The 19,186-nt window shown below is 48.4% G+C and overlaps 1 protein-coding gene across 6 annotated transcripts in view; it reads right to left on the bottom strand.

The window, feature by feature from the left end:
• Positions 1 to 1,985: 1,985 nt before the first annotated feature.
• PTP4A3 (protein tyrosine phosphatase 4A3) overlaps positions 1,986 to 19,186 on the bottom strand; it is a 65,413-nt gene continuing 48,212 nt past the window's right edge. For 4 of the 6 annotated variants that reach the window (XM_040432137.1, XM_040432134.1, XM_040432136.1 and 1 more), the window contains 5 exons: positions 13,627 to 14,284; positions 8,748 to 8,840; positions 5,514 to 5,644; positions 4,527 to 4,601; positions 1,986 to 3,166 (listed from right to left, as the gene is read on the bottom strand). In XM_040432137.1, coding sequence (XP_040288071.1) covers positions 3,049 to 3,166; positions 4,527 to 4,601; positions 5,514 to 5,644; positions 8,748 to 8,840; positions 13,627 to 13,731 — 522 coding nt within the window. In that variant the 5' untranslated portion in view covers positions 13,732 to 14,284 and the 3' untranslated portion in view covers positions 1,986 to 3,048. Of the gene's footprint in view, positions 3,167 to 4,526; positions 4,602 to 5,513; positions 5,645 to 8,747; positions 8,841 to 13,626; positions 14,285 to 15,135; positions 15,295 to 19,186 lie in introns of those variants that run through there. The other 2 variants (XM_040432139.1, XM_040432140.1) reach the window with 2 other exon arrangements.

Raw genomic sequence — 19,186 nt, 5'->3', positions numbered from 1 at the left:
GCAGCTCAATCTCATTAACTTCAATGAAGAAGTACAGGAGCTTCTTTGGGGTGTATTGTCACACGTACACCTCTGTGGTCAATAGCAAGAACGCCCCAAAATATGCCCGATAAAAACGCCTGTAAACAGCACTTATCAAATACGCTCAGGTGTGACCCCAGCCTAAAAGACAAACAGTTGCCCACAGAAACCAATGCATCTTATACACTAATGTAACTAACTGCTAAGGCATTGCTTCTCACTCTGCCTCTGATGTCTCCAGCTGTTGTAAAACTACAACTCCCATCATGACCTGATGGCTGTCAAGGCATGATGGGAGTAGTAAATAAAAGCTGTGCTGTGATTGGTTGCTTTGGCAAACTGTCTTCTAAACTGCACGTGCAGGGAGATAAGAGGTAATCTGAAATGCAAGGAGATGAGAGGCAGGCTGAAATTTAAGAAAAAAGGTGCAAAGAGGTTTTCTCTGAGTGGGCACCTGGGGCAGCAGTGGGTTTTGCAAAGTTTGCAGGCAAAGTGTTAGAGCTGCCATATATGTTTAATAGCTGGTGGCCGATCGATCAGCTCTCTCGGCTGCCCCATACACATTCAGCGTGGCTGAAAGTGTACGTGCGTTTAATGGGGAGAGGAGAGACTTCTGGCAGCGGCTTATCTCTCGCGAGAACAACAAAAATTTTGCAAAAATATTAATTTAACCCACTCATTATCTCGGGAGCTCCCCATGCACAAGCTGTTGGCGGAACCTGCCAACAATACATAAATATGTGAGGGCCTTTAAATAAAATATGGTGGAAGTTTTCTTCAGTTCGGAATGAGCCAAAGACAACAAGGAGTATTACTAGGTAATATTAGAAAATATTTCTATAAATAGACGTACACCCGGACATCGCTGGGTATATACTCCAGTAATAAAAAAAAAATCTTAGGCTGTGGATATACCGCATGTATTTAGGAACTTGCATTGTATTGCACTAGAGTTTTAAAATGTGAAGTGGTCATTTCCACCTACGGTTTAAGGACTCGTGCACACGACCGTATGTATTTTTCGATCTGCAAAAAATATGGATGACGTCCGTGTGCATTCCGTACTTTGCGGAACGGAACAGCTGCCCCCGCCCCCCATAGAACAGTCCTATCCTTGTCCGTAATGCGGACAATAATAGGACATGTTCTATATTTTTTTTTTGCGGAACAAACATACGGAAATAGAAGGCACACAGTAACTTCCGTTTTTTTGGCGGACCCATTGAAATGAATGGTTCCGTATACGGACCACAAAAAACCCAGAACGGACACAAAGAAAATACTTTTGTGTGCATGAGGCCTAATGGCGAGAATGTATCAAGAAATTTTTTACCTGTGTTTACATGGAAAAAAAAGCCATAAAATTTAAAATTTGACCAAATTGTGAATAGAAATATTATAGAGTTGTGATTTTTTTAAAATTATTTTCTGTTTCAAGAATTACACAAAGGCACATTAATGTCTTTACGTCATCTAAATATTCCTTGAAGACAATAGTGAAAATAAAACCAAAACAGATTTTTTTTTCAGTTTAATAATAAACTCCAGTGCCATTTATTTTATTCCGAAAACATCAATACATGGGCATAATTATAAGTCAAAGTGTTACAGACAAACTCCATGATTGGACAATACTGTCCTAGAAGAATGTTAAAAATACAAAAAAAAAAAACACGATTCCTTGCACGGTACAAGAAATCCTCTGGTAAGCCGCCTTGTGGAACACGTGACGTATATAAATGCGCTTCCGATACATGTACGGCTTTCACAGCGGCTTCATTTTAATTTATACCAACTCAATGCTTAAAATAAAAAAAAAAATTTAAAAAAAATTAGCACTGAGCTTTCTGACGCGCGCTGTGTTGAGACCGGTGTGCGACGACGGCTGTTGCATAACCCTCTGCAGGAAGAGGTAGATTTCACCTGTAAAGACAAGTGCTATACGAAGCAGGTGCTGCAGACTTTCGGCTATGGAACCACCGTCAGAAATTATTTTTTTCATTTTTAGACTCTCGCAGGAAAAGAGATTACTTCCTTTAAGTTACCCTTCAAATTCATACAGTTGTTAAGGAACTGTTTTCCAAAAGTAGTTCAATAGAAGACGAGAAAAAAAAAATGTAACAGACATGACATTTGTACATGTGAGCCACAATCTCAACATTTTTATAAAGTTCTTTTTTTTTTTAAAGTTTTTGTATTATTTTTATTTTTTTAACCCTCTGGAGGTCATCACAGATATTTATCAGACCATACGCTGCTCACCCCCTTTCCGCTTGTGACTTCAAGGCTTTTGTGACCCATTATAAAAACAGTGTACCAAGAAACATTCAGTCAGCTAGCAAAAGATTTGTACAGGATGTGAAAAAAAAAAAAAAAAAAGTTGAAAACAAAACAAAAAACACAACTAAAATCTGCTCGTATTTTACAAACTAGATGCTGGAAATCCCAAGTCTTCTAGAAAGGGACACATGAAACCAGATGTGGTTTGAGCAGAGGCCAAACCCAAAAATTTTCCTCCCCGCTGTGGTCGCTGGCGGCACTTACAAATTCTTTAGATAATTCTAAATTAAACTTACGCAATGATCGTCTGGTGAGAGCAGAATCAGTAAAAAGTAAGGCTTCAAAATGTATGCTTCTTATGGTGTGTTGCACACTGCCGATGGGTCATGCATAATGATGAATGCACCCTTTAACCACAAGGGGGCAGCAATAATAATAATAAAAAAAAAAAAACATGCACACATACATATATAATGTACCAGAAGGCAAAATCACTCTGTCTCCCAGCGCATGGCTGTGCATCTGCTGGTACGCAATATTCGATCTCCTATAGTGTAGCCTCACCTGGCTCAGATATACCGGCCTCAACCCCGTGTATGCTATTGCTGTAACTTCTAGTACACATAATGTTCATGGAGATGGAAAATAACTGGTTGGAGGAAGCTGCTGACTTCATAGATGAAGCTCGTGTTACGGAGGGTGGCGGTGGGGTGCCTGTGTGTGTACTTTGGCAGTACGTCGGGGCATTTACATGATGCAGCACTTGTTTTTGTGGTTATGGGGGTCTTTGAACCGTAGTCTCTGCTTTGGCCGGTATTTTTCCAGGTACGTCAGTTGCTTGCTGTTAATGGCGCCTCTGCGCTTTCTGCAAGTGAAACACATAGGCATCAATGATGTGCTACAAAGTAAAAGCGAATGGTAGATATAAAATATAACAGTATAGAGGGAGAGTCCAGGTGTACGGATCAGAATGTGACTGGTGCATGGTCAGTTTGGGGAGGGGAGACAAACCTTTGGCAGAAAGGGAAGGGAAGGGCAGGGCAGGCAAACCTTTGGCAGAAAGGGAAGGGCAGGGCAGGCAAACCTTTGGCAGAAAGGGAAGGGCAGGGCAGGCAAACCTTTGGCAGAAAGGGAAGGGCAGGGCAGGCAAACCTTTGGCAGAAAGGGAAGGGCAGGGCAGGCAAACCTTTGGCAGAAAGGGAAGGGCAGGGCAGGCAAACCTTTGGCAGAAAGGGAAGGGCAGGGCAGGCAAACCTTTGGCAGAAAGGGAAGGGCAGGGCAGGCAAACCTTTGGCAGAAAGGGAAGGGCAGGGCAGGCAAACCTTTGGCAGAAAGGGAAGGGCAGGGCAGGCAAACCTTTGGCAGAAAGGGAAGGGCAGGGCAGGCAAACCTTTGGCAGAAAGGGAAGGGCAGGGCAGGCAAACCTTTGGCAGAAAGGGAAGGGCAGGGCAGGCAAACCTTTGGCAGAAAGGGAAGGGCAGGGCAGGCAAACCTTTGGCAGAAAGGGAAGGGCAGGGCAGGCAAACCTTTGGCAGAAAGGGAAGGGCAGGGCAGGCAAACCTTTGGCAGAAAGGGAAGGGCAGGGCAGGCAAACCTTTGGCAGAAAGGGAAGGGCAGGGCAGGCAAACCTTTGGCAGAAAGGGAAGGGCAGGGCAGGCAAACCTTTGGCAGAAAGGGCAGGGCAGGCAAACCTTTGGCAGAAAGGGCAGGGCAGGCAAACCTTTGGCAGAAAGGGCAGGGCAGGCAAACCTTTGGCAGAAAGGGCAGGGCAGGCAAACCTTTGGCAGAAAGGGCAGGGCAGGCAAACCTTTGGCAGAAAGGGCAGGGCAGGCAAACCTTTGGCAGAAAGGGCAGGGCAGGCAAACCTTTGGCAGAAAGGGCAGGGCAGGCAAACCTTTGGCAGAAAGGGCAGGGCAGGCAAACCTTTGGCAGAAAGGGCAGGGCAGGCAAAAGGGCAGGGCAGGCAAACCTTTGGCAGAAAGGGAAGGGCAGGGCAGGCAAACCTTTGGCAGAAAGGGAAGGGCAGGGCAGGCAAACCTTTGGCAGAAAGGGAAGGGCAGGGCAGGCAAACCTTTGGCAGAAAGGGAAGGGCAGGGCAGGCAAACCTTTGGCAGAAAGGGAAGGGCAGGCAAACCTTCAGCATTACAAGGACAGCAGAGCCAGGAGAACATGGAGAAATATGACAATAAGAAAAATAATATATGTGAACAAGCCAAAACACTTACTGCCGGATGAACTGAATGGCATCTTCATACTTCATCCCACTCTCAATGAGCGCCAGAGCGACCAGGACGGGAGCCCTGAGAAACAGCACAATGGATGCATTACAACCTTTCACCATACACATTTACAATAATTTCTGATGGTCGGACACGAGCCGGAACGGGAGGCCGTTTCATCTCTGATAACAGCTGCACACAGTCTATAGAGGGATCCACCGCCTGACAAATTTTTGGCCATAAATTCTCCTTCAAGATGAGCTTGGGCTGAAATGCCTCATGATCTTCACGGGGTTCGCCGTGACATTGTGACCTAGTCTGGTCTAATTCAATTCCCAGATGTTCTGGCAAACGGCCCGAGAATCGCAGTCCTCTCCGCAGCCAAAATAAAGCACCGCACCCCGCAGGAGAATCCCCTCTGCAGAGCCGGAAACTTGAAAAATGGACCCCAAAGGGGTCATTCATTATCCTCTCATACTGATCTCCGGTACGACGTGTCGTGGACTACAGTCTGGATACTGAGGGTTTGTGGGTCAGTAGATAAGCCCTTTTTCTGGCGAGACTCCACACCACATCGTATTTTCCCACATCCTGCAGGCTGGGTTTGGCAGAGATCGGGATGCTCAGATGGGTGTCACAGGTCAACTTCCTCAAATATTTTTATATAATGCTCATTGACCGCTTTAGAGGAGTCCCACCCAAAACATAACCACGAAAAGGCTATTCAGAGTGCAACTCTTCACACAACAGACAATAAGAACAACAAATCCGATAGTATCAGCTTGCTGATGGTTTCCAGGTAGAAACCAGTGAGAAAACTAAGAAGAATTAATCCTCCTTGCAGCCAGTGCCAGCAATTGTACATGCCGACTGCTGCAGAAGACCTGAGAACCCAACCAAGGTACTGTGTACAGGTTTCCCCAAATGCCAGGAATGTTAACAGAGGGATCCTGGTCTCATTGTTGGCTATAAACCAGTGGTGCTGGTGCTCACCTGCCCAGTCCAGCTACGCAGTGCACCGCCACGCAGCATCCTGGATCTTCACAGAATTTTGCTTTCAGCAAGTTGAGCCAATCATCCACAATCTTGTTGGGAGGAGGTGCGCCATCATCAAAGGGCCAATCCTGCAAACCAGAATAAACATTCAGTACAGGAAACAGCAGCTACGCGACTGGACCTTCAGTTTCTCCCCACTGCTCTCTCTCCCCTCTCACAGCAAGAAGTCTCAGAGAGAAGGAGGGAAGCTGCAGCTACATCTTCTATTGTGTGTAGTATTCTAGTAGGCATTGCTGAGGATGTGTTACTGACTGATCACGGAGTACAGAGCAGACACCACAAAGACGCCCCTAGAGATTCTCGCTGCCAGGAGAAGTTAGATGTGAGTAGGTGTCACATACAGCAGTTTTGGGTGGGGTTGTGAACTCAGTAAATCTGGCTCTCCCGCCTCACACAGCCGAGAATCCAGAATAATGAAACTGCATTTAGTAGGGATAATGCCCTTTATATCCTACAGTTTGAGCAAAGAAAGCCTTGCACCCCCTCCCCCACTAGTTGACATGTGTACTGTCACTTTAAAAAGCAGGATTCCCTGCATGAGGTCTGGAGATGGTATATAAAAGGAGGGTAATGACATGGCTGATACCACCCAAGGAAACATGCTGAGATCTGCTAACAGAAATCTACGGGCACACCGTAACGGGCGTTTCATTCTGTTCACTCCAGGGGACCTTTTCTGCAGACCCCGCCCCCCCCACCCCGCCCCCCCCCCCGTCCCAGCGTGGCCAGACACGTGGTGGAATTAATACTTACCAGATCTCCTCCTCTGGGTTCCAGCTCCATTTCTCCCACTTGGCCGCCACAGGTCTTGGGGTCTCCCTGCAATAACATCTGACTGGCCACAGTAGCCAAGGACTGACCACAGTGGTGACGTGTCATCATGTGATCAGTGATGTCACGCATGGGTGACTCGTCACCGTTGCAGCCAGGTGACCCTTGTCAAATTGGATGTGGACGTGGGGTGACCCGAGACCTGCGGCGCATGCAGGGAGCAATGGAGCTGGAACCCAGCAGCAAGGATCAGATAAGTAGGATTACCACGGCAGGTCCGCCCCCCCCCCTTCCCCCGGGGGGGTCTGCAGAAAAGGTCCCAGGGGTGAACAGGGGTTTTCTATAAATAATGATTAACCCCTGCAACTTTCAGTTACAATTTGTGCATCAACTCTTTCACCATTTTCAAGATCTCCGCTCGCTTTCAGGGAATGGAAACATTCTTCTTTATACTCGGAGCCTGAAAGTCCTGTTTAACACCAGACTGGCCTGTAAACCTGTCCATAACTACTTCTCGCAGCAGAGGCTTTGCTACAATGGTACCCAGTCTAAACAATGATCAGCACAAATCTATGCAATGTCCTTATAGTTTGCTACAATGTATCAGTGCAGGAAATTATTTTTTTATTTTTTTATGGATTTGAGGGCAAGTTGCAGATTTTCAAACCTGTAGAATTGCACCCACCACATATCTCTATGGGTGTAAAACACGTGGCCTTCACTGCCCCCCCCCCATCCTTGAATCTGACTGCCCGGAGCATAGCTGTAGCGTCTGCTGCCCGGCATCACGCCCCCACCGCGCAGCGCCGGAGCTCTCATTAGAGAGACTAATATAGCCGGGACATCAGCGGCTGCAGCAAGGTCTGCTATTTATAGAGGCCTGGAAACACGCGGGCGGCCGGGGAAGAGATAAAGGCGTTTTATGTCAATGCCATCTCCATGAGCAGATGCATCAGAGTATGTGATGTTCTGGGACAAATCTGCAAGATTAACGAGCGGCAGAGGCTACAAACCAACGCAGAACGAGGGTCGATCGACTCTTCCTGGAATCCTTGTATAGCAAAGGGCAGCAGACTAGAAAATTGCCCATCAGCATAGGCTGGCACTGCCAAGAATGCCATCCAGGAATCTGGGCAGAGCCTGGTACTGAATTATCAGGCTGCTCTGCAATGCCAGGACCTTCTCCCCTCCAGCTGTTGTGAAACTACAATTCCCAGCATCCCCTATTCATTTCTATGGGAGGTCTGAGAAGAGCAAAACAAGTATGCATGCTGGGAGTTGTAGTTTCACAAAAGCTGGTGTACTGGAGGTTGCTGACCCCTGGTCTAGAATATAACTGGCACAGTGATATCAGTCACCAGCGTACTTCATTTTAGTGGTCACCCAGCTTTTCTCGAGCCCTGAATATACTCGCCTAGCACCCATCAAGTCCATCTTGTCCCTCACCCTTGCTGGATGGCATGAACCCATTGGGGCAGATTGCACCCACCGGATGCCTGGCGATCACACTGCCACCTGGGCGTTTCAAGTGTGTAATCAATGGCATTGATACGCTCTGCAAATATTACATAACGGTAAAGAGGTCTCTCAGTCTTCACCGGGGGATCGCGATGTACAATGTCCACCGCACCGCCCTAGCCAAAATCCCGGAACAATACCGCACTTGCCGCATTGAGATGTATTAATGCCGGATCCGGTACCAAGTGTTCCGGAAATTGCTGCATCGCCGGATCCGGTTTTCCGGTCTGTGGGAGCGGGGTTTCCCTTTTGATCTTTGAAAAAATTTAAATACCGGATCCGTTATTCTGGATGATACCGGATGTGACGGATCCGGTATTTTAAAGGTTATCTGTTTGTATACGGCTTGCCGGATCAGGCGTTGCCGGAATCTAACAACGCTAGTGTGAAAGTACCCCAAGTGTTGCTAAAATCCCCGCCATGATCTCTATGTGCCATATGTGCAGAGATATCTACATCCATTTGGGGAGGCTGACATCAGCCACTGCTCTTCTACCACTACTTAAAGTGGGTGTCTCATCCCATACATTGGGGACATATTGCTAGGATAGGACCTCAATGTCTGATAGGTGTGGGCCCCACAAAGTGAAGGAGACCGGACCGCGCATGGACGGCCGCCATCCATTAATTTCTAAGGGAGTGCCGAAAACAGCCGAGCAGCACGTTCGGCTATTTTCGGAAGTCCCATTGAAATTAATGAGAAGTGCAACGAGCAAGTGCAGCCACCGCTCCATATACTTCTATGGGGACCTGCAACTATCAGACATTGGGGGCATAAGCTAGCAGTTTGTCCCCAATGTATGAGATGATACAACCCCTTTAACCATTATAAGAAGCTTGACGTAAGGGTTACTGCCCCTTTAAGAGAGACGATGCACTTACCATGACAGTGATTCCATCTTTCTCCAGAGGAGTCTTGTCGTAGGTCACCTCGCACACTCTCACCACTGTGGTGGCCCCGTACTTCTTCAGATCCTAGGAGAAACATAGAATGACAGACGGTAAGAAAGGCAGCAGGACTGCACCAGCAGAATAGTGAGTGCAGCTCTGGAGTATAATACAGGATGTAACTCAGAAACAGTACAGGATAAGTAATGTATGTACACAGTGACTGCACCAGCAGAATAGTGAGTGCAGCTCTGGAGTATAATACAGGATGTAACTCAGGATTAGTACAGGATAAGTAATGTATGTACACAGTGACTGCACCAGCAGAATAGTGAGTGCAGCTCTGGAGTATAATACAGGATAAGTAATGTAATGTATGTACAACAGTGACTGCACCTGCAGAATAGTGAGTGCAGCTCTGGAGTATAATACAGGATGTAACTCAGGATTAGTACAGGATAAGTAATGTATATACACAGTGACTGCACCAGCAGAATAGTGAGTGCAGCTCTGGAGTATAATACAGGATAAGTAATGTAATGTATGTACAACAGTGACTGCACCTGCAGAATAGTGAGTGCAGCTCTGGAGTATAATACAGGATGTAACTCAGGATCTGTACAGGATAAGTAATGTATGTACACAGTGACTGCACCAGCAGAATAGTGAGTGCAGCTCTGGAGTATAATACAGGATGTAACTCAGGATCAGTACAGGATAAGTAATGTATGTACAGAGTGACTGCACCAGCAGAATATTGAGCGCAGCTCTGGAGTATAATACAGGATGTAACTCAGGATCAGTACAGGATAAGTAATGTATGTACACAGTGACTGCACCAGCAGAATAGTGAGTGCAGCTCTGGAGTATAATACAGGATGTAACTCAGGATCAGTAATGTTGGGTATTTACAATGTGTAGATTACATAAACTGTGAATGCTGATCTCCGTTCACTATACCCGCTATCCCCTGATTAATCTGTCCTTTCATAGCACGATCTGCCGACGGCAAATAATGATTTTTAAGCACGCTTTAAAAATCCAGATTGCCCGATGAATGAGTGTTTGCTTGGTAATAGGCGGCACTATTACACAGCCAGATCATCGTACCTATGACCGAGCCCCGGCCAATGTAATACAAGCTAAACCCTGGAGAACCGTATGCTACATATTAGAGGCTGAAGACTCCCAGATGCTCAGCACAGTCAGCCGGGCAGGCCACGTGTGACGATATCTGACATCTACAGTCCACGAAATATAATTATCAGAAACAGACAACAGCAACTGGAGAATTTCATCCAGATTCTGATGCAGCGAATATGTCATGATGTCGGATAAGAACAGGGTGAAGGTCGGGCAGGACGCGGTGACACAAACACTTTGCATGTACAGAAACAAAGACTATACATGCAAATCACGGATTACAGCTCTGAGCACAATAACGCAGCTCCTTCCTGCTGGCACCATGAGTATGGTACCCTGAAAACACGAGGGCGGATGGATCGTTAAAGGCATCGCCCCCACAACAGTGTGTGAATAAAGGTTCATCGCTGTATGAAGTCTGCTATTACCCAACATACGGTCAGCTTCATTTCCTAACCAAATTACACCATGTTGCTTGCTGTCAGTGAATGGGAACTTTCCTGCTTACATTTAGAGGCTAAAAACCTATGTAGACTTGGAAGGGTTTGTTGCTAATGTATCCAGTCTAGACAATGGGCTATGAACAGACTGGTAACAATGTATCAATACAGAGAACACGTATCCAAGTCTCTAAACAGGAGAGAGTTCTGTGTTACGGAATAGGATACGTCATCACTTCATGATCGGAAGGGGCCTGACCTCTGGTACCCCACCGACCTGGAGAATGAAGGGGTTACCCTGCTGATTCAGCTGCAGCCGCCTCCTCGCACTTGAATGGCGCCGTGCTGCGGTTTCCTGCATAGCGGAGCCCCAGCAGTAAAACAGCGCTACGGACCTTTCATTCTCAGGCGCGGAGGAGGTCCCAGCGGCCTCACCCCCTCCGATCATAAAAGTGACGACAAAACTTAGCAAAATGGCATCACTGGGTCTGGATACAGCTGTGGCAAACAAGGATGGTCAGCAGCAAGCAGAGATCTTAAAAATGGGTGAAAAATGAAAACAACCTATGGATATAGAAAGCAGCAGAACGTGGGACAGTTCCTTAAAGGGGTTGTCCCATGAAAAATAATCTACAGTTTTAAAGGGGTTATCCAATATAATGCTCCCCCATATGATGGGCCCCTCACAATGATTATACTTGCCTGGCGCCCCCTGGAGCCACTTAGTTATTCCATAAAATGTATTTGTACAGCGCCACCTGCTGTTTGTTCCTTTTTCTTATTTCTTTGACCTGCTCACTAAGATGGCCACACATGCTCAGTTTCATCCTTCAACCGCTTCCTGGGCTGTGCTAGGGAGAGCCTGGACACGCCTCCTCCTGGGCTGTGCTAGGGAGAGCCTGGACACGCCTCCTCCTGGGCTGTGCTAGGGAGAGCCTGGACACGCCTCCTCCTGGGCTGTGCTAGGGAGAGCCTGGACACGCCTCCTCCTGGGCTGTGCTAGGGAGAGCCTGGACACGCCTCCTCCTGGGCTGTGCTAGGGAGAGCATGGACACGCCTCCTCCTGGGCTGTGCTAGGGAGAGCATGGACACGCCTCCTCCTGGGCTGTGCTAGGGAGAGCATGGACACGCCTCCTCCTGGGCTGTGCTAGGGAGAGCATGGACACGCCTCCTCCTGAGCTGTGCTAGGGAGAGCATGGACACGCCTCCTCCTGAGCTGTGCTAGGGAGAGCATGGACACGCCTCCTCCTGAGCTGTGCTAGGGAGAGCATGGACACGCCTCCTCCTGAGCTGTGCTAGGGAGAGCATGGACACGCCTCCTCCTGAGCTGCAGCAGAAAGGACACGCCCCTTGAGCTGTCAGCTTGATATAAATCCAGCAGAGCAATGAATGTGGGAGATCTCTGGACCCAGGTGAGGTACAGGGATGTAGCTTTGCTAGAAAGAGGTTGTCGTGTCTTATATGTCGTCTCATTTTTATTTTTTACATTAGTCACGGGATAACCTCTTAAAAAAACAAGTTGAGGAATGGCTGGGAGATCTGGTTCATCCTCCTGCTAAGTCCGTGTACACACAGGCCATATGCAGTGTGGGAGAAGCAGGGTTTTAGGTATCGATACCCTGAACTAAAATAAAAGCTAGGGAATATAAAGCTGAAGAGTTTCGTGGCAGCTTTGGATGTGTAAAGTTGATTATGAGTGTAATCCAGGGGTCAGCAGCAACCGCCGGCACGCCAGCTTTTGTGAAACTACAACTTCCAGCATGCTCCATTGACTTTCAAGAACAGCCTAGTAAGTGTGCATGCTGGGAGTTGTAGTAACTGAAGTGTCGGAGGTTGCCGACCTCTGCTGTGATCTTCCCGTGTTCCTCGGCCTTCGTCTTCTTCCCTTGCAGGTTTTTTTATTATTTTTTTGCACACCTGCTTGGCTGCACGGGGTTAATACGAGCAGTAACCTCGGCGAGATTGATTGCCACGGTCGGATGATAACTCCGGCTCTTATTGCGCTCTCCAACGCCAATTTATTTTTAGTCAGTTTAGGTTCCCAAACATCCAATAAAGCCGAGAGCCGTGTTTGGAAGCGATCCACCTTCTGGTAAATGCCGCTCGGGGACCTCAGATGATGGCGGTTTACGCAGGCTGCACGAAAATAGCTGCGTACTGCCCGCTGCCAAGTGCCTGGCTGTACACATGGTGACAAGTGCTCCGAGGAGCGGTATAAACAATAGACCCCTCAGGACCGGCCTCTTAAAAGGGAAGCGTACGTCCGTCACATGAAGTCTAATGCTCCAGTCACACCTAGAGCTGCATGCAAAAAATAATCTGCTGGCTGCTACTTGCAATCTGTGCTGACGGCTGAACCTCTGAAAGCCTAGCGAAGATCCGCTCATACACCACTGCACTCTGGGGTCTTGCATTTTAGGAACACTGAGCAGACATGCGATTTTACTGTAAACTGGGTCCATTTTCAAATGATTGTTAAAAATGGCTTCCCCGATCCCCAAAAAATTGCTAACCAGTCATAACTCCTCGCTAATATACATGCATTTTCAAATCTCTATGCAAAATAAAACATGTTGTGTATATGCAGTGGAAACCGCGGCAGAAATTCTTGGCGGACCCTCGGATTTCTGTGGCGGATTTGCAGCCTACGATAATCTGTATGTGGTTTAACCTCATTTCCATGGGACTAGTCTGCATGCTGCTACCGGTCATGCTTCCCATTCCCTTAAAGGGGTTTTCTGGGATCTAGATACTTAGAATAGGTCATCAGTATCAGATCGGTGGGGGCCGCCCCCTCATGATCAGCTGTCTGCAGCAGCCACCAGGAGCAGACAGCGCCACCCACCGTGTAGTGGCCGTGTCGGGTTACTGCAGCTTAGCACCCATTCAAGCGAAAGGGGCTGCCTTGGCCTAAAGCTGGGCACAGACACTAGCAGATCCCAATAATTCTGGATCCAACGACAATGGGAGACCAAAAATGGCCTCCAATGACAACTGTCGTCTGGAATACGAGCAGGATTTACAAGAATAAACCCCCTGGAGAGAAGCGGTCTCATATTACAAAATTATAAAAAATACATAAAATCTATAAAATAAGAAATCATTTCCTTCTGTCCCAGGAGATCAGCCATGTCCTCCCTCCTCCTCCTCCCTGTCCTATGGTAGCTGCAGCAGGAGTCTCCCTCCTCTGAAAGTAAAGCCATACCCATTGGATTAATCGTGAGCGTCTTTCAGGGACAAGCATAAAAACCCTGCAGACTGACAGTGAACGGCCTACAGTCTCCACTCACCTCGATGAAGGTGTTCAGCGTGGCGTTTGTGGGGTTGTGGGTGATCAGGAAGCGCATGTTTTTATAGCAGACTTCCACTGGAGCCGGGCGATTAATCCGAGCCATGGTGAGAGATACAAAGGAGGAGATAAAAACGTACAAAAAAAACTCAACACAAATATTGTGCAAAATATCTAAAAAAAAAAAAATATTATAATTCCCAAACCAGTAAAAAGGGTCGGGAGGCTGAAAGGTAACGGCTCTGAGACCGTCCGTCCGCGCAAGGCTCAGGGTCAGTATCCAAATCTTCTTGACTCTTAAGTTCCAAGATTTCTTCCTTCCGTAGAGTAGAAGAAAAAAAAAACACCTCTCTTTGTGGCGACTCCTGGCAGTTTAGAGGCAAAAACAGATGATCCCTTTGGACCGATCACGTTACCCCATCTGGATAAACTGTGAATTTTACCGCCGGGACGGACTGTGACTGGAGAACAGGGCTCCGAGGACACAAGAGTCTTTTGCAGGAGGAGATCCGCGCGCAGAGGCCTCTAATGGTGTGCGCTGCCCACGACCCGGCTCCTGAGCAACGGGCAAAGCGTGTGATTCATGCGGAGAGATGGTGTTGGGCGTGGCAGTATTCAAAGGTGTTTCTCAGCAGCTCCATATATTGCCAACGTCAGAACTGTAGGAGAAAGAGAAAGAAAAAAAGTTATTATGGATAATAGGAGGGCAAGGGCGGCAGTGGGGTTCACACTTCACAGCAGGCTGGAAAGCAAGATGTACAAAAAGTTGTGCTATGCTGGCATCTAGTGGCCAACAGGGAAACTACCTACATTAACTATACAGTACATTTCATATGAAAAGACCATGGGTTCAGGATAGACCATCAATATCAGATCGTGGGGGTCTCATGCTCTGCATCCCACCTGTGGTTCTTCATGGTCTACCTTCCCACGGTCTAGTTCCCAGCAGCAGTGCACGGTGACGCAGCTTTGTACTATTCACTTGAATGGGATGAAGCTGCCATACCCTGCTCAGATCTGACGTCTTTAAAGGTGTTCTACAGTTCGGAGAGATCATCAGCATCTGATCGGAGGGGGTCCGACACCCGGGACCCCCGCCGATCAGCTGTTAGAAAAGGCAGCAGCGCAGCGGCCTTCTCACCGTTTACCGCTGGCCCAGTGACGTCACGACTAGTATCAACTGGCCTGGGCGCGGCTAAGCTCCGTTCAAACTGCAGGACCCCTTTAAGTCTTTATGGATCGGTGATACGATGCCCCTAGCCTGCCCACATTATTCCTCCACCCACCTGGCACGTGCCATTGCATGCCGTCTTAAGGCTATTCTTAACATTGCTTCTAGGAAAATAATAAAATTCCCCTACAGCTGCACTATATGGCGGCACATTAAAGCAGCCCCTTACTCATACGTGAACCCCACCATCAGAATTAGGCATACAGCAAAAAAAGGAAGCAACTTTGTGGCATGCGAGTTGGTTTCTGAATCCTAAGTCACAGAATACAATTGCCTTACGGCGGCACCATATGGCGGCACATTAGAGTGGACCTTACTCACACATGAACCCTGTTGTGCAAGTGCACGCTCAGAATTGGACGACAGCAGGCAAAATACTTATGCTGTAAAAAAATAAATAATAATGAAGCAACTTTGGAGCAAGCGCGCCGTTTTCTGAATCCCAAGTGACAGAATAAGACTCCCTTACAGTGACACCATATGGCGGTGAATTAAAGCCAAGGTAATACGTCAAATCCTGTCAACCATGTTCCACAATCGAATGGCCGTCCTAGCAATACAATGGGCGACTCCCTCCATGGTTCAGGGATCGGCAACATTGCTGTGAAACTACAACTCCCAGCATGTACACCTGGGCTTCTTTCACACAGACGACAGAGCAATCCAGCAGGGTCTTCTGGAAAAGATGGTTTGTGGCATCTATTCGGATCCCGCATAGCCGGATGGTGCTGCGTGTTTACTGGACCCTATAGATTATAACGGGATCTGGCGGGATCCGGCTGGACAAATATAGCTGCACGCAACAGTTTTTGTCTGGCTACGTTCCGCCATAAATTCCAGGGAGCAGCCCGATCCCCGTCATTATAAGTCAATGGGCCCCGGCGGTGAACAGCGGGATCCGGCTATAACTCTGCCGACGGTGTGAAAGTCCAGCCTCACTCGGCATTCTGGGAGTTGTAGTCTCAGCTAGAGCGCTGGGAATGGGGAGCTAGGGGCGCCCACAGGCCTTGCCCACGTCTGGTGGTGCATATAACCTCACGTTCTTCAGGGCCGGGAGCATTTGCTGGAGGCTTCAGGTTTGCAGCTGGTTTCCGGTGGAGCCTCCGGTGAGAAGTTCGGAGGAGCAGCCCCCGTGGCCACCGCTTCCCATCAGGGCCTCTATACTTAGCCGTGTATCGATCACATGGAAGCCCCGGGGCGAGACCCGCACAACACATGTTCATCAAATGACAGGTCGAGAGGGCGAGCGCGGAACAATAGGAGGTGACATCATTCTGGAAGTGACAGGCGCACGGTGGCCTATTATTAGCCTGACTGATACAATGACCACTGGGCAAACCCGAAAATCAGGAACGTCAGGAGCGCGCTCCTCTGGACCGGATTAGGCAGGGGGATCACTGCTCCTCCCATTCACCAGGATATGCCAGCATTCAACGAGTATGAAGGGGATGCAGCGCTCATGTAGTGCTGCATTCCCTTTACGTTTTTTCCCCGCAGAGCAGCGCTCCTCTGTGCTGAGAACTGCAGCCGCCCCATTCACTGACGCTCCCCGGGAATCCCCTGTTCAAAGGGTTTTCTGGTTTGAAGCAAACGGAGCTTAAAAGGGGTTGTCTCATTTCGGGACACCAAGTCCTGACCACCAGGTGGACGGGGATCAGCATAGTTTGCAGTTTCCATGGCTGCCAAGCATTGCAATAGGAGCTACCGTAACAGCGATCACGGGGCCGCTCCGCGGTCTGCTGTCCACCCTAGTAGCGGCGAGACGAGACAACCCCATTAAAGGGGCTTTAAAAAGAGTAACTAAACTTTTGTACTAACTTTTAATAGGTTGTATCTAAGTCCCCCTAAAAATATTTTTCTAATATACTTTGTTTATCAATTTTCTATTTTTACCAGTGAATGGTGCGCTAAAACGCAGTCCTCCCTACACCGCTGAGCCGTCAGCTCATTGCTGTACTATGTACTATGCCAGGGAGGACCAGGAGCCTGGTGAGGGGATCCATTGGATAGGTAAGTGGGGCTCTTCTTGACCGTCTCGCCCTCCCCAGCCACCCTACAAGGTCTTACGTTTCGGACAACCGCCGTCATCCTTGTAGAATTATAAGTATGGCGTCTTTCGAATATACTTAGTTTTATGTCATTGCCATTTTCAAGAGCTCTAACTTGCTGTCAGTGAATAAACATTCTTGTCCAGACCAGAGGCTACGAACTTGTCCAGACTCAACACCGCTGTTGGGGCTTGTTCACACGGCCGTAGTGCGCCCATAGCCATTCCGCAATACCCGGGTCACCATCCGCGTGCATTCCGCGTCAAATCCGGAGATGCAGTGCGAAACGGGGAGTGCTTCTGTGGTGTTTCGTTCCGCAAAAAGATGGAACTTGTTCTATATTTTTGCGGAACGGACGGATCGCGGACGCCATTCAAGTGAATGGGTCTGCGATCCACATGCGGCTGGGCAACGGTCGGTGCCCGTGCATTGCGGACCGCAATTTCCCTTACGTTCGTGTGAACGAGCCTTTTAAAAGGAGGAGGCATTAACATCAGATCAAACTTCTCTCCTGTAATGAAAGTTCGGTACAAGTATCAGCCCAGGTCCATAAGCTCAGAGAACCTCCTAGACTGCGTACAAGTGTTAGCGCATCAGAAGAACCCGCAAGGTGCGAAGAAGCCTGGACATTACAGAACCCCAACGAATCCCTGTGCCCCCCAGGAGCGGCATCTGCGTACAGATCATGTAGTAGAGGTTTCCTGCAGTCCTATGTAACACCACAGTGATAACTCTCTGCGTACAGATAATGTAGTAGATGTCACCTGCAGTCCTATGTAACACTACAGATAACACAGTGATATCTCTCCGAGTACAGATAATGTAGTAGAGGTCACCTGCAGTCCTATGTAACACCACAGATAACCGCTCCCTGATTACCCTGCCCAGCTCTGCTACATCTTGCGGTCTGTGCATCCATTGGAACATTATCTGTAGATCCGACATTATACACAAAGCACCGAATGTTTCGCTTTCTCTGAAGAAAGTGAATGTGACCAGAACTAAAGGCTCCACAGTCCTGCTGCAGGCGGGCCCCGGACAGCCCTTCCCATAACGTGGCCTCCAGGGCCCCTGATCCGGCAGACTCCTCCGGGCATCGCTGCGGACGCGCTCCGGATACTGGCCGGGGGTGTCCGTGACCGGCACAGATTTACACGGCAGCCCACAGCGGAGAAGCTTTAGGGGTTCTGCAGATTTCTATAAAATGAGGTTTTTTTTTTGTATATAAATTAGCAACTAAAAAATAAAGCTTGCATTATGAGGGAAGCAGCCGCCGAGCGCTCCCAGAGATGAAGGGGTCGGCCATATAATACATGATAGCAGAAGGGTGACCCCCGGGGAGTCGGACGTACAGAATCCCTTTCACTTCGTATTTTCATGGTTCTGGTCAGATCCCGACCAACCTACAATCAGACCTGTTTCTTTAGGCCGTATTCACAAGGCGCAGCTAAAAACATTTTTCTTTTTACCATAACTTTGTAAAATTGCTGCAAAACATGATGGTTTCGCAACAATTTTGCACAATTTGAACGGTTCGACCGCAGTGTGTCCACAGGAGAGGTCCTCCGGCTCGGCTGAGCATGCAAGTGTTGGCAAAGGGGACAGCTTATCTCCTCAAGAGAAAACTAATAAGGATTAGGCAGGCTGAAATCCAACAGCCAAGAGCCATCGGAGGATTACAGAGGACAGTCACCTATAGATACAGATGGAGGCTCAGAGCGGTCCTATAAGAGGAATGGCAGAGATCAGTGACACCTGTGAAGGTTCTCCGCAGATACGGGGCAGGCGGTTTTCTGCACTCATCCCCTTAAGGAGCACTCCAGTCACCCCCCCCCCCCTCAGTTTGATACCAGGGAGCAATAGACCGCAATCTCACTGTCCCACCCCGACCGCAATCACACTGTCCCACCCCGACCCCCCCACAGCACGTCCCATAACAGCACCTGACAATGTAGAAATAGAAGGCAGACGTGTAACATATGCCGATCAGCCGGCCCTGCTGATGAGTAACGTACTTCTATAGTGCGGCACGGGGTCAGCACACTGTGTAAGGTGAGCGCACCGCGGGGCGTCAGGTCTGAGAAAACGGGCACAGCTTTATCTCCAATATGGCTTGATAAGAAACCAGTGGCAGAGCGGGTTCGCTCTACAACACACACACAGATATAGAATGTAAAAAAAAAACTCCCTCCTTTCAAACAGTGCACATCTCTATGCACCAAATATTACAGATTTAGCCTTTTTAGCCGGGCTCCTGTCACACAGAATGGAAGTTGCCCATA

This window comes from Bufo bufo, chromosome 5, assembly GCF_905171765.1.
Source record: "Bufo bufo chromosome 5, aBufBuf1.1, whole genome shotgun sequence".
Lineage (NCBI taxonomy): Eukaryota > Metazoa > Chordata > Amphibia > Anura > Bufonidae > Bufo > Bufo bufo.
Note: the sequence above shows the minus strand (reverse complement) of the source record. Positions and strands in the feature narration are given on the sequence as shown.